Source organism: Balaenoptera acutorostrata, chromosome 8 (genome assembly GCF_949987535.1).
Source record: "Balaenoptera acutorostrata chromosome 8, mBalAcu1.1, whole genome shotgun sequence".
Lineage (NCBI taxonomy): Eukaryota > Metazoa > Chordata > Mammalia > Artiodactyla > Balaenopteridae > Balaenoptera > Balaenoptera acutorostrata.
Window position 1 is genome coordinate 14,335,351 of NC_080071.1, and position 13,418 is coordinate 14,348,768.

Below are 13,418 nucleotides of genomic sequence, written 5' to 3' on the forward strand. Positions count from 1 at the left end.
AAATGTATCAGTATACGGAAAATTTTGTATATCATTTCAGAAGAATTCACAGACTCTCCTGAAACCCATTTAGAAACCCTTGATGTATTCATTGATACTATGCAAAACTGTGAATGTATGAAAAATAGGGTTTGTTAAGGGTGAAAGCCGGTGTTCTGTTAGAATTTCTGGGACTGGAGTTTGCAGACTACTGAAGATTTCTGCTGTATTCGTGAAAGTCCTTGATTTAGTATTAGTTTTACTTGACCTTTAAAAACATTTAACCAGTGGAAAAAAAAAAACTGTTAGTAATTTTCAGTCTGATAGATGAAGCATTTCAACTGCTTTATTGAGATCCAGCCACATACCATAAAATTCACCCACCCAAAACACACAATTAAGTGGTTTTTTAGTGTATTCACAAAGTTACACAACCCTCACCAAGACCTAATTTTAGAACATTTGTTATTACCCTGGGAAAAAAAAACCCTGTACTCATTACTAGTTACTCTGCATTTTCACCCTCAAGGCAACCACTAATCTTTGTCTCTGTAGATTTGCCTATTGTGGACATTTCATAAAAGTGGAGTCATTCACCTGTAGTCTTTTGTGAATGACCTCTTTAACTGAGCATAATGTTTTCAAGGTTCACAGGTATTAGTACTTCATTCCTTTTTATGGTTAAATAATATCCCATTCTATGACTGTGCAACGTTTTGGTTATCCATTCATCACTTGATGAACATTTGGGTTGTTTACACACTTTCCTATTATGAATATGCTATTAGGTACATTCATATACAAGTTTTTGTGTGGACATAACGTTCTTTATTTCTCTTGGGTATATATGTAGGAATCTAATTGCTTGGTCATATGGTAACTCTAACGTTCTGAAATTAGTATTTTCTCAACAATCAGTAAGCCCTGGGAACACCTTTGAAAATTGTGTTCTTTTTAAAAAAAAGAAGTCCATATATCATTTAAACTTGGAAGTCTCTGCCTTAGATTTGCTTTTCCCGTGTTCCTGAACCTGGGGAATATAATGTAGTTTTTCATGGCTACTATTTGCAATACTTCTTGACAAGTCCACTAGGAAATATTATAAACCCCTTAACCACTTCTTTGAGAAAACAGTGCTGTGTAATGCTGTTTTTGTGTGTTGTTAGGAGAACATGGGTTCTTAGCAGTATTAGCTAAGCTTATGTAATGTGCTGTGAAACATAGTATGTCAGATTGTTTTCCAGCATTAGTGGTCCTGTTACTGTTAGTCCTGTTAAAAATTACTTTCAATTTGTCACTTTTGTTTTTGTTTTTACTGGTCTGAATGTATAAATCAAGGTGAAGTCTCGTGGACTAGAAGAGATTCCAGTTTTTGATATTTCCGAAAAAACAGTAAATGAAATGGAAAATAAATCTATTTCTCCTGATGAAGAAAGACTTGCCTCAGGTATATTTTAGCAAAGTGGGACAATTTTATAAGATCAGCTGACTTTCTTGAAGAAATATTTTGTTATTGTGCTTTTAGTTTTAATTTGACCGTGCCCTGTGAATGAGACAAGTATTTTTTTGTGTAATAGTTGCCAAGTATGTGAAAAAATAACTGATATGACTTCAAATATGTCTAGTTGCTTTTTTTCTAATTGTCAACTTCTACTCTATCAATGTCTCAAATGAGGATATAAACTATAAACATTGCATTCCAGTTGTTCATAAAAATGAAGTAGTCATGATTTCTTTAATGGCACAGAATAAGCTATGGTAATTTTTCTGTTGCCTCTTCTCTTGATCTTGAACAGGTATACCTCAGCCTGCACTCTTAATTTGAAACCTGGGCACTTAAATTTTTTATTACCTTAAAAGGAGAGAGATATAATTTAAGATTTATCTGGAATAGATTTAATTGTGCTTTTTTCCTTTCTTTTAGATTTAATTGATCCTGTTGCTTTAGAGACTCCGTTATCTAAAAATCTTGTGACCCAGATTAGTGCACTTGCTCTTCAACTAGATTCAGAAGATCTCCATAATTATTCAGGAAGCCAGCTATTTGAAATGCATGAGAAACTTGGTAGCATGGCAAACTCTATAATTAAAAATCTGCAGTCACGTTGGAGGTCACCAGCCCATGAAAATTCTATTTAGTGTTTTAAGAGAAAATTGAAGTTTTTTTTAAAAAAAATCACTGGATTTGTTGATTCATAAAGTAAGTTCTGAAATATAGCACAATTTCAGACTGAATGTTTGCAAAGTTGGTAACATTTCAAACGCTGAAGGGCAATATCTTATTAAGGTCAATTTTGTAAGTGAGATCATCTTTTCCTATATAACATGTTTTCTTGGCTGCTATGTGTAGTTTTTCCAAAAATTTAAATATCTTACTGAAATGTGAAAGCAAAAACTAAATAGCATACATTTTATTTCACTTACTCATGTGTATTTTAATGGAACATTTTATGTAATATACCTGTTCTAAGTAAGTAAAAATGAAAATTTTTATTTGAACTTTTTGCTGAACTGATAAGGTATTTATACTTGATTTCCTTTTTTTAAATTTATATTTGTTGTGCCTGAGGTTTAAGAAATTTGTTCTTGGTAAAACACCCCAAATGAGATGCAAGAGAATCTTTTGAAACGCTTTTCGCAGACATCAACTTTATTTGGACAAGAAAATATTTATATTTCAAGAAAAATATCAAAAGTTTCAACTTTTGGGGTTAAATATTAAAGCAGAATTTACTAAAATTCCATTCATTTGCGTTAGCAAATATTTGTTCAGCAGCATTTGCCTGTGAAAATATACTCTGATGAGACATATAATATTCATTTAAAAATGCACGACTATTTGTACATTATGTATAGATTAAGTTTTTAATTTATAAATTTCAGTCTTCGTTAATTGCATGAAGTTTTTTCTGCAGCTTGTGAATACCTTTGTTTTGTTTAATAGAAACATAATTTTGTATATATTGAATACTGAGATATCAGTATGGATGGTAGAAGTGCTTCATGGGCTTGCTGCAGATGTTTGTAGGATTCTTTCTCTACAAATAAAACAACAAATAGTTTTGTACTTAGTTAATAGTGTTAGTTAAAACATGAGTTTATTTTCTAAAGTAACCAGAAAGAGTAAAGTAATAGAAATGAGAAAGTGTTACATGACAACTTTGCCATTCATTCCCATAACCTTCCCCTGCAGCCCCCATCCCTTTTGGTTTAGAAGAGGGTATCAGCCACTAGAAAGCGTGCCTCATTACATTTCTCTTTAATGGGGATTTAGCTTGAGTATTTTCATTATAACTTGGACCATAAGAAATCTAGAGTTTATCTGCTCTTTTTACCTATACCTAAAGCAAACTTGGGAGAAATGTGAAACTGTTCTTTCAAAATATTTATGTTTTACCGAGTAAAAAAAGTAAGGTGTATATAATTAAACCATTTGTAGATTTTACCAACTGGTATTAGTGCCTGACTTTCCCATATTTGTTTCATCTTTTTAACAGTGAGAGTATTTCATTTGTTTTCGAAATAGAATGAGCGAGTGATCTTCTCAGTTGCAGACTTATTCAGAACTAACCCTTACTTGAAAAGGCACACATTCTTCAGCAACTTATAGAAAGTTTAATCCTTGTGTCTTGGTTAACTTTACATTCAGAAGGGGGCTGCCACCCAGTCACAGTAAAAGTTGGTTTTTCTTTAATAATAAATCCATTATGAGTACGTTGCAAATATTTTAGGGTCTAAGTGTGATATTTATATGCTGAGGATGATTTTAAAAGAAATTCTGGGACCACTGAACTGAGGATTGTAGCTTGAAGAAATAACTAATGAAAAATCAGGAATTTTTTAAAACAGTTAAAATTGTGGTTTAAGTTGTCTATCATTTATTTCCCAATTGTATTTGACAGTAAAGAGGCATATATGTTTTTGTGAACATGTGTAAGAAGGGATGTGTATGTGTGTTGAGAGGAGTCAGAATTAGCTCATTTCATGACTTCGTATCTTACTATTTGTGTGAACTAAACTTACTTGCTGGTGGAATGAAGTTCTTGGGAAGGTGAACAGTATAGCAGAAAATGTGACCAAAATGATTACCGTTTACTTAAATCACTGAGTTTGATGCAAGCACAGATTTTAATTTTAAAACATTGTGGTTTAATAAGGATATATTTTAAAATATTTGAGGGCAAAAACCAGTTTGCTAAGTCTTCATTGTTGATATAGTTACAAGTGTGTATGTGAAGCACCTTATTTTCAATTTTCTTGCCTTAAAATTTTCTGCAAATTTTTTTCCTGAGTGATTCCAGAAGAGCTGAAAGCATTAATATTCCTTGATCAGCTCCAGTGTGTGTTGTTTCACTATTAAAGTGAAATCAGTTTTTTTCAAATAATTCCTAATGGTTAATAAAACATGGCAAACATTACTAAGAACACTCAAATGTGATTTCTCATTTTATGCATTTATAAAGAATCTAGTTGAATGCAGAGCCATAGTATAATTTTCCATGTTCCAAAATGGATTTCATAGTGGATTTAAATTTCCATTATTTCAGTGAGCCCATTATTAAAGATGCTCTGCTATTTGAACAAGTTTGAAAGCCATTGTTGAATAGTGGAGAGCTTTTGCTCAAGTAATAATTGCAGTAGGATAATACAGTCAAAACTAAGATTGAAATGTGAACTTTAAAAGTATGGTAACCCTGACATTGCCCATGATTCATTCTTTCTGTGCAGCTTGGTGTAGTAGTCAGGGATTCTGTTATATATTTAAGAATCATAAAAATGTCAAGAAAGTTGGGTTATATCTTGCCTTAAATAAAGGTGGCAGGACAAGAAACAAAAGTTTGGAAAAATGGGAGGAGTATGTGGAAAACACAAGTAGAGTTTTGTTTTTAAAGGAATGAGTAAAAATAAGTGCTGTTTCAAAGGCAGGCTTAGTTGAAATTTACCAAAAATACGAGTTACGGTGTCACATTTTTCTCTTAATGCCATTCCTTCCAACTTTGACTTTATAATCCACTAAGAAAAGCCTAGATTCCATCTCATATTCTTTATAATTGATTTGCAGGGAGATAATTTGTGAGCTAGGCTTGGAGGCCATAAAATAGCAGTTGTTAATAATTATTAGGCTAATAAGACTTGAGTCAAGGGAGTTATCTGCTTGCTCATTAGTTCAGCACATGTCCATTTTATCCCTAAGCCATTAGAAAGGTCTTGTATGTTGTATACAAGCATTAGAGTGAAGTTCTGACTCTTAACATAGTACTTCTCAAACTTGCATGTATTTGTAAAAATGCAGATTCTGATTCACTAGGTCTGTGATGGGGGCCTAATAGTTCATTTCTGACAGTTCCCATGTGATCCATACAAATGCTGATGTGGACTGCATTTGTGGTTGTCGGCATAAGAGGCTTCAAGATCTAAATTAAATTAGGTTTTGGTATCCCAAGCAGATTTAAGTCCTTAGAATTATTGCCACAAAAGATAAAAGCTAGTCGTTTTTTTTTTTTTTTTTTTTTTTATTTATTTATTTTTGGCTGTGTTGGGTCTTCGTTTCTGTGCGAGGGCTTCCTCTAGTTGTGGCAAGCGGGGGCCACTCTTCATCGCGGTGCGCAGGCCTCTCATTATCGCGGCCTCTCTTGTTGCGGAGAACAGGCTCCAGACGCGCAGGCTCAGTAATTGTGGCTCACGGGCCCAGTTGCTCCGCGGCATGTGGGATCTTCCCAGACCAGGGCTCGAACCCGTGTCCCCTGCATTGGCAGGCAGATTCTCAACCACTGCGCCACCAGGGAAGCCCAAAGCTAGTCGTTTTTAAAGAAACTTTTTCAGATGTCTGAATTGAGGATTCAGATTGGTCTTGAAGGCTTCAAATTACAGTTCAAAAATTTAAATAAAATTGTAAAAGGTAGAATTTTCCCTCATTTGGAGCCTTTTAAGTATGGAAGATAAATATTTTATGTTATAAAGAACCTTATTAAGTAGTTTGGACAATGTGGAGTCTTACGAGTATATGTGGATTATGTTCTGAATTTTTTGTTAATATAAAGGTAAATTTTCACAATATTAGAGGTGCATTTAGAAGGCAAGATTTCGTTTAGAGACTAAGTTATGGGACTTCATTATTTCATTAATAAACCTTGAAAACAGACTACCCCTAACTAAGTTTAATTTGGCAGTAAAGTTAGCAGTGCTATAATAAGTCAATTCTGACAAATGTGCCTTATAATCATTTTACTGAAGACCTCTGGTGACTGCTGCGACATTACATGGTTAAAACTTCCTGTTTTGTTGTAAAATGGAGTTGAAAGAGTTGAATAATCTGATTTTCCAAAATGAGTTTTTCTTGGCATTCTATTAAGATGTTATATTTCCTTCATATTTAAATACTTTTATTGTAAGAGCTGCCCTCATCCAAAGCACTTAAGGAAATGTCGCCAGAAGTTAAGTAATGGGTTTTAAAAATAGATTATCAAAATTTACTGATAGCTCAATCTGTGAAACAAATCTGATCTTTGTGGTTTCTCATGGCCCAATTAATGATATGTCTATTATGTGCGAGGTTTTGTATATTGCTTCTTGAAAGTATCCATTAAAATCTGAGTCATTTGGATTTGAAGATCTATAGATACTTAATAGAGTAGTAGTCTGATGTAATTAGGAGTGTCTACTTAGTTCTTGGAATAGAATATTAAATTTTACAATGTGGTCTTTACCGTTTTTTTCTTCATATGCCAATCCTTTCACCAAAGAACAGTTAAAACCAAGTGCCGAACTGTAAATGCTTACTCCCCTGAAATATACCATTAGAATAAAAGATAACCTCTCTCCTTACATGTGAGTATAAAATTAAAGACAGTATTTTAAATTGATGTCACATGGAAGAAAAAAACCTACATAGCTTTTGGTCTTCTACTTGTAGTAGAGGGAACAATATCTTTACAGTGTACCATTTTATAACTGGATGAAACTAAGCTTATCAGATGGCAAACTTATATGTTGATAGAGATTGATGCACTGATAAATGGTAAAATGAAGAGAAAGGGAAAGACAAATTGAGCTGAAATAGTAATAAAGCAAATTAGGTCATTAAGTATAGAGACAAACAGTTCTGTGTATTTTGAAAATAACTGGCAGCCAGTGGTCCCTGAGTTATCCTATACATAATACAGTACCATAATTAATGTTCATAAAGCCCTTGAATAATTATTTAGAAATACATTATTATTTAATACTCTGACCCCCCCATCAGTAAATAATTTCCAACAAAAGACAGTGTTATTTCTTAGATGGATAAGCTGCATATAACTAGGAAGTTCACTTTCAAAATAAAATGTCATGGAACCGAAAATGGAATGTATTAATAGCTATTTTGATACTTAGTTGAATAGTTAACAGGGGTCTGAGGAATTTTTTATTTTTATGGAATGGAAATTTTCTAATAGGAAAATGGAATTAAGAATGGATTTTGAGTATAGGAAACGAAAGATGGCAGTTTTGCCTAGTAAGTTTAAAGAGCAGAGGTTGACAAACTACAACCTGCCACCTCTTTTTTACATCTGATGAGCTAAGAGTGGTTTTTACGTTTTCTAAATGGTTGAAAAAATCAAAAGAATAGTATTTTGTGGCACATGAAAATATATAAAATTAAAATTGTATTGTTTGTAAATAAGGTTTTACTGGGACACAGTCATGCTTATTTACATATTTGGCTGCTTTCCAGCTACAGTGGTAGAATTGAGTAGTCTGAAGGACTCTGGTGGCTTGTAATATCAAACATACTACTATCTGACACTTTACATAAAGTGTGCCAGTCCTTGACATAAGGGATAGATTTGTTCATACATGGCAGTTTGGTTACTTCTGGCTGGCAGGATAGGAATATTGATTTAATTTCTGTTGCCATTATTTAGATTTTATTTTATAAAATGGGTTCCCCTGGTTCCATTTATATCTTACCATAGCTCAAATACACATATACTAGGAGATACTAGTACTTTTTAGGTACGCCTTTTTCTCCCAAACTCTTAAAACGTTGTTCTGTGTTTGCCATGGATATTAAGGGACCTGATGTGTGAAGGAAAGGCATCTGGCACTAATTGGTTAAATCACACCTGTAAAACAATTGGGGCTTTGGGGAGTTTGCTTTCTGTGTTGTTGAGTAATTGATCACTTTCAATATAAACACTACCTCCTGTGGATAGACTTGACTAATGTGCACTTAGAAAAGGACTGAGAGAAGCCAAATCAGTCATTTATTAGCCCTGTAATATTTTTGTTTTCATCACTTGATAAACTCTAAGAGAGCTTAGTTTTACATTCAGAAAGCATTTATATTTGATAAGTCAAATGATTTAAGTTGAAACTTCACAGAAGTACCTGTTCATTCCTCAATTGACTGTACTAGTAGATGGGAGATAAGGGTGCAGTCAGTTTTGTTTATGTAATGCTTTATACAACGTTTGAAGCAGGTAGACCTATACTAAAACTGTATTTTCAGGTTCATTATGACTGAGTGGAGGGAGGGAGAATCTGTGTCTGATCCACAGTAAAACTTTCATAATCTGTTGAGAGTTGACTGTTATCACTTGCCAATTGAAACTGGACATTGAAACATTTTTAAAGAAATGCACTTTAATCTGAAATAAAACTAAAAAAAAAAATTCTGGTACTTGTTGTTCTTTGGCTTTTGTTTTTTTAATTTTTGTGTTTCAGTGAGCCCTCCTGAAATGAATGAGAAGAACATAATCCAGATACCAACCTAAAAGTGAGCCTTGTATTCCTCCACGAGCACATGAACCATTCATATTCTTCCCTTCTTTTATGGCCTATTTTTAACTGTAGAGGATCTCTATTTTATTCATAGTCTTATGGGTTCCACACACTTCTAAATCTATACTTTTTAAAAAAAAAAAACAAGTATAGTTGATTTACAATATTGTGCTAGTTTCAGGTATACAGCAAAGTGGTTCAGTTATATATATGTTTTTCAGGTTATTTCCATTATAGGTTATTACAAGATATTGAATATTGTTCCCTGTGTTACACAGTAAATCCTTGTTCCATATCTATTTTATGTATAGTAGAGTTTATCTCTTAATCCCATACTTCTAATTTATCCCTCTTCCTCCCTCCCTGTCCCGTTTGGTAACCGTAAGTTTGTTTTCTATGCCTGTGAGTCTCTTTCTGCTTTGTATAAAGATTCATTTGTATTATTTTATAGATTGTGCATATGTGATATCATATAATACTTGTCTTTCTCTGTCTTCGTATGATATTTTCTGCGTCCATCCATGTTGTTGCAAAGGGCAATATTTTGTTCTTTTTTTATGGCTAATATTCCATTGCGTGTGTGAGATCATATATATATATATATATATATATATATATATATCACATCTTAAACTAATCATCTGTTGATGGGCATTTGGGTTGTTTCTGTCTTGGGTATTGTAAATAGTGCTGCTGTGAATGTTGGGGTGCATGTATCTTTTCTAATTAGAGTTTTCGTCTTTTCCAGATATATGCCCAGGAGTGGGATTGCTGGATCATAACGGTAGTTCTATTTTAGTTTTTTAAGGAACCTCCATACTGTTCTCCATAGTGGCTGCACCAATTTACATTCCCACCAACATTTCTCCACACCATCGCCAGCATTTATTATTTGCAGACTTTTTGATGATGGCCATTCTGACCAGAGTGAGGTGGTACCTCATTGTAGTTTTGATTTGCATTTCTCTAATAATTAGCAATTTTGAGCATCTTTTCATTCGCCTGTTGGCCATCTGTATGTCTTCTTTGGAGAAGTTTCTGTTTAGATCTTCTGCCCGTTTTTTGATTGGGTGGTTTGGTTTTTTGGTATTGAGTTGTGTGAGCTGTTGGTATATTTTGGAAAGTAACCCCTTGTTGGTTGCGTCATTTGCAAATATTCTCTCCCATTCTGAGGTTGTCTTTTCGTTTTGTTCATGGTTTGCTGTGCAAAAGCTTAAAGTTTGATTAGGTCCCATTTGTTTATTTTTGCTTTTATTTCTTTGCCTGAGGAGACTGTAAATCCATACTTTTAAAGTAAGGGGGAAAGAAACCCGAAATACTTAGTGATGTTGAAAAATACTGTATTAGTTTACTATGGCTGCTGTTAACAGCCACAAGCTGAGTGGCTTAAATAACAGAAATTTATTGTTTTGGTTCTGGGGGCTAGAAGTCTGAGATAACGTCAGCAAGTGTTGGTCCCTTCTAAGGGCTGTGAGGAAGGCTGTTCCATCCCTCTCCCCTAGCTTCTGTGGTTTGCTGGCAATTTTTGGCTTTCCTGGCATGTAGAAGCATCACCCCAGTCTCTGCCTTCATTTTCATATGTACTCTTTGCTCTTGAGTCTCAGACACACATTAAGAAGCTTTAGGACAGCAGTATTACTATGGCTCTAAAGTAATGGGGACAGATCTTTTGCTTTTTAGAAAGGATACTCTATAAACTTAAGCACAAGCCATTATTGGTTGGCACTCCACCCTTTGCCCATGCCTTTGCCACAAACTGCCAACCCACTGGATACAGATGGGGAAGATCTCCTGAGGTTAGGATTGGATCCCACAGCTATTTCTAAAGCGTTATAAGCCAAGCCATAAGGAAAGCTTGCTGAACACAAGTATGGATAGAGTTTTGAGAAAGTCTACACTTGTGCATTTTTTTTTTAATTGAAGTATAGTTGATCTACAATGTTGTGTCTGGTGCATTTAACAGTACTTTTTTTTAAGTTTTTTAGTGAAGTCTAGTGTAAGGGGTTTGCTTTTGTTGAAGTTTTTATTTGTAGATCTTCAAAAATAAAGCTCATCCATCAGTGGTGTTTGTTGCAGATTTTATTAGTTACTAGCTTAACACCAGTTTATATTGTCTATCAGCTTTATAACTAACTAACTTCAGAACTGGATTAGAAATAAGATTGTCAGCAGTCAGTCAGCAAGGAAAAGGTGAATATCTGCCATTTTTTTAAAAATGTGTTTTTAACATGTTTAGAACTCTTGATTTAGAAAAGAAATACTGTTAAACATTTTCATAATGGAGAAAGATTCTGGGTTGATGCAGCAATAAAATAACAACAATGCAGGAACTTTAAAAATGTCTATTCTGAAATTAAACATTTTAAAACCCAAAGGAAAATTTAATAATGGCAATTAAAAGACCTATGGGTTTAATGTTGTCTCGTTTTATGTGCAAGTCCAGAAGATAGAAGTCTAGTTTAATAATTGGACAGATTAGTTGTACTAACCTTTGTTTTACTGGTGAATTATTGGGGTACATATAGAAACAAGTTAAGGGATGGTACAACCATGAATCATATTGACACAAAAACCACTAGGCAGCTTCAGAACTCGGGGAATAGTGGAGAGTCTAAACTGAAATACTGACGGCAAGATTTGTAGGTGCTGTAGACAGGTGCAGTGCTTTGAAGTTCCTAAATAGCTTCAACGTAGTTGGCTGGGAGCATGCCGGTCCTGCCAGTCCTCTGCACGGTGCCATACATCCAACCTTCATCAACGGCTTGGACGTTTACAATGGCATCTCCGTCTTTGAAGGACACCTCATCTGCATCTGCAGCCATATAGTCATACATGGCACGGAAGATTTTCTGTCGGTAAAGACGAAAAAGGGAAATATATATTAGATTCGCAACAATTCACCCGAACACCTAATTAGTTTCCACCAACTTAACTTGCACAAAACAGAATGTGCAACTACCTACCACCGAAACTAAAAGACAACTCTCAAACTAGGAGAAAATATTTGCTAATCATATATCTAAAAAGGGATCACTTATCCAGACTATATAAAAAAACTCCTATAATTCAATACTGAAAAGGGACAGGGGCAAAGGATCTGAATTCTCCAAAGGAGATGATAAACCAAGAGCCAATAAGCACGTGAAAAGATGCTCGACATCGTTAGTCATCAGGAAAATGCAAAACTACAATGAAATAACCCTTCACACACACTGGAATGGTGATAATCGAAAAGATAGTAACAAGTATTAGGGAGGATATGGAAAAATTTGAATCTTTATAAACCGTTGGTGGGAAAGGAAAATGGTGCAGGCACTTTGGAAAACAGTTTTGGAAGTTCTTCCCATTTTAAAAGAGTTACCATGTGACCTAGCAATTCTACTCCTAGGTATATACACAAGAGGAATGAACATAAGTCCACATAGTAACCTGTACACCCGTATTCATAATGGCATTATTTGTAACAGCCAAAAAGTAGAACTAGCCCAAATGCACACCAACTGATGAATGAATAAAGAAAAGGTACTCCCATACAATGAAATATTTGCTAATAAAAAGGGATGAAGTACTGATAAATGATAAAACATGGACAACCTCAAAACATTAAGAAGCCAGTCACAGAAGACCACATATTGTGTGATTTTATTTATATGAAATATCCCAAATAGGCAAATATATACAAAAAGTACATTAGTGGATGTACTAATCTAGTGTTTTGGAGAAAAAATTTGAAAAATCATAGCAATATTGCACGTTTTTCTCACTTTCGGAATTTGGGAGCATACCAGTAGTAAAAGTTTCTGGAAAGCTAACCTCCACAATGTTTTTTTAAAAAAAAGAATTGTAGCATGGTGGGAAAGGAAAATGGGGCATTACTAATCAACAGGCATAAAGTTTCAGTTAAGCAAGATAAATAAACCCTAGAGATCTCTAGGGATCTGTACACAACCTTGAATCTATACTAAACAATAATGTATTATACACTTAAAAATATAAGGGTAGGTTGATCTCGTGTTCTCACAACAATGAAATAAGGTTTTTGAAAATTGTAACAATTTAGAGAAAATTTGAAAGCGCCCAAATTTTCTTCATAGGAGCAGTCACTGGTTAGTAATTTGGTATGAGACCTACATATTTTTTCCTAGCATTCTGAAATATACACAACATACATTCACATTCAAGGATAGGTTCCCCCCTGCCCCACATAAGTGGAATACTACTATAAATAGTACTCTGACTTGTTCCTTCCATTTAATATAGCTTGGAAGTCTTTCCATATAAATATAGATTGATCACATTCTTTTTTACTGCTGTAGAGAATTCCATATTTTAGTACTATCGCAAATTATTTAGCCATTTCTGGACGTTTAATTGTCACCATGTTTTCATCCACTAACCCTATAGTGTTTGTCTTTGGGCAGATATTTCAAAAGAAAGCTTTTAAAAGTGAAAGTATTTGGTCAAAGGCATGTGCCTTTTAAGTAAGTTTTTTTAAAAAGTTCACTACTATAATGTTCTAATACTTTATTGTTGCATATTTCTGGTTAGTAGTCAAATAGTGAACATGTTTTTTTTGTTGGCCATTTTTATTTCTTTTGCTGTAAATTGTCTATTCATATGCTTCCAGGTTTTATTTTGAAGGGAAGGGAGATAATATGTCAATGAACTTTGGATAC

General features: G+C 34.0%; 2 protein-coding genes across 28 annotated transcripts in view; one reads left to right on the forward strand and one right to left on the reverse strand.

Annotated features, from left to right (window-relative positions):
- The window catches only part of RIF1 (replication timing regulatory factor 1), a 52,620-nt gene extending 47,144 nt beyond the window's left edge, over positions 1 to 5,476 (forward strand). For all 5 annotated transcript variants that reach the window (XM_007183054.2, XM_007183056.2, XM_007183055.2 and 2 more), the window contains 2 exons: positions 1,318 to 1,426; positions 1,904 to 5,476. In XM_007183054.2, coding sequence (XP_007183116.2) covers positions 1,318 to 1,426; positions 1,904 to 2,118 — 324 coding nt within the window. In that variant the 3' untranslated portion in view covers positions 2,119 to 5,476. The remainder of the gene's footprint in view (positions 1 to 1,317; positions 1,427 to 1,903) is intronic.
- Positions 5,477 to 10,806: 5,330 nt separating this feature from the next.
- The window catches only part of NEB (nebulin), a 215,554-nt gene continuing 212,942 nt past the window's right edge, over positions 10,807 to 13,418 (reverse strand). For all 23 annotated transcript variants that reach the window (XM_057551795.1, XM_057551792.1, XM_057551794.1 and 20 more), the window contains one exon: positions 10,807 to 11,591. In XM_057551795.1, coding sequence (XP_057407778.1) covers positions 11,418 to 11,591 — 174 coding nt within the window. In that variant the 3' untranslated portion in view covers positions 10,807 to 11,417. The remainder of the gene's footprint in view (positions 11,592 to 13,418) is intronic.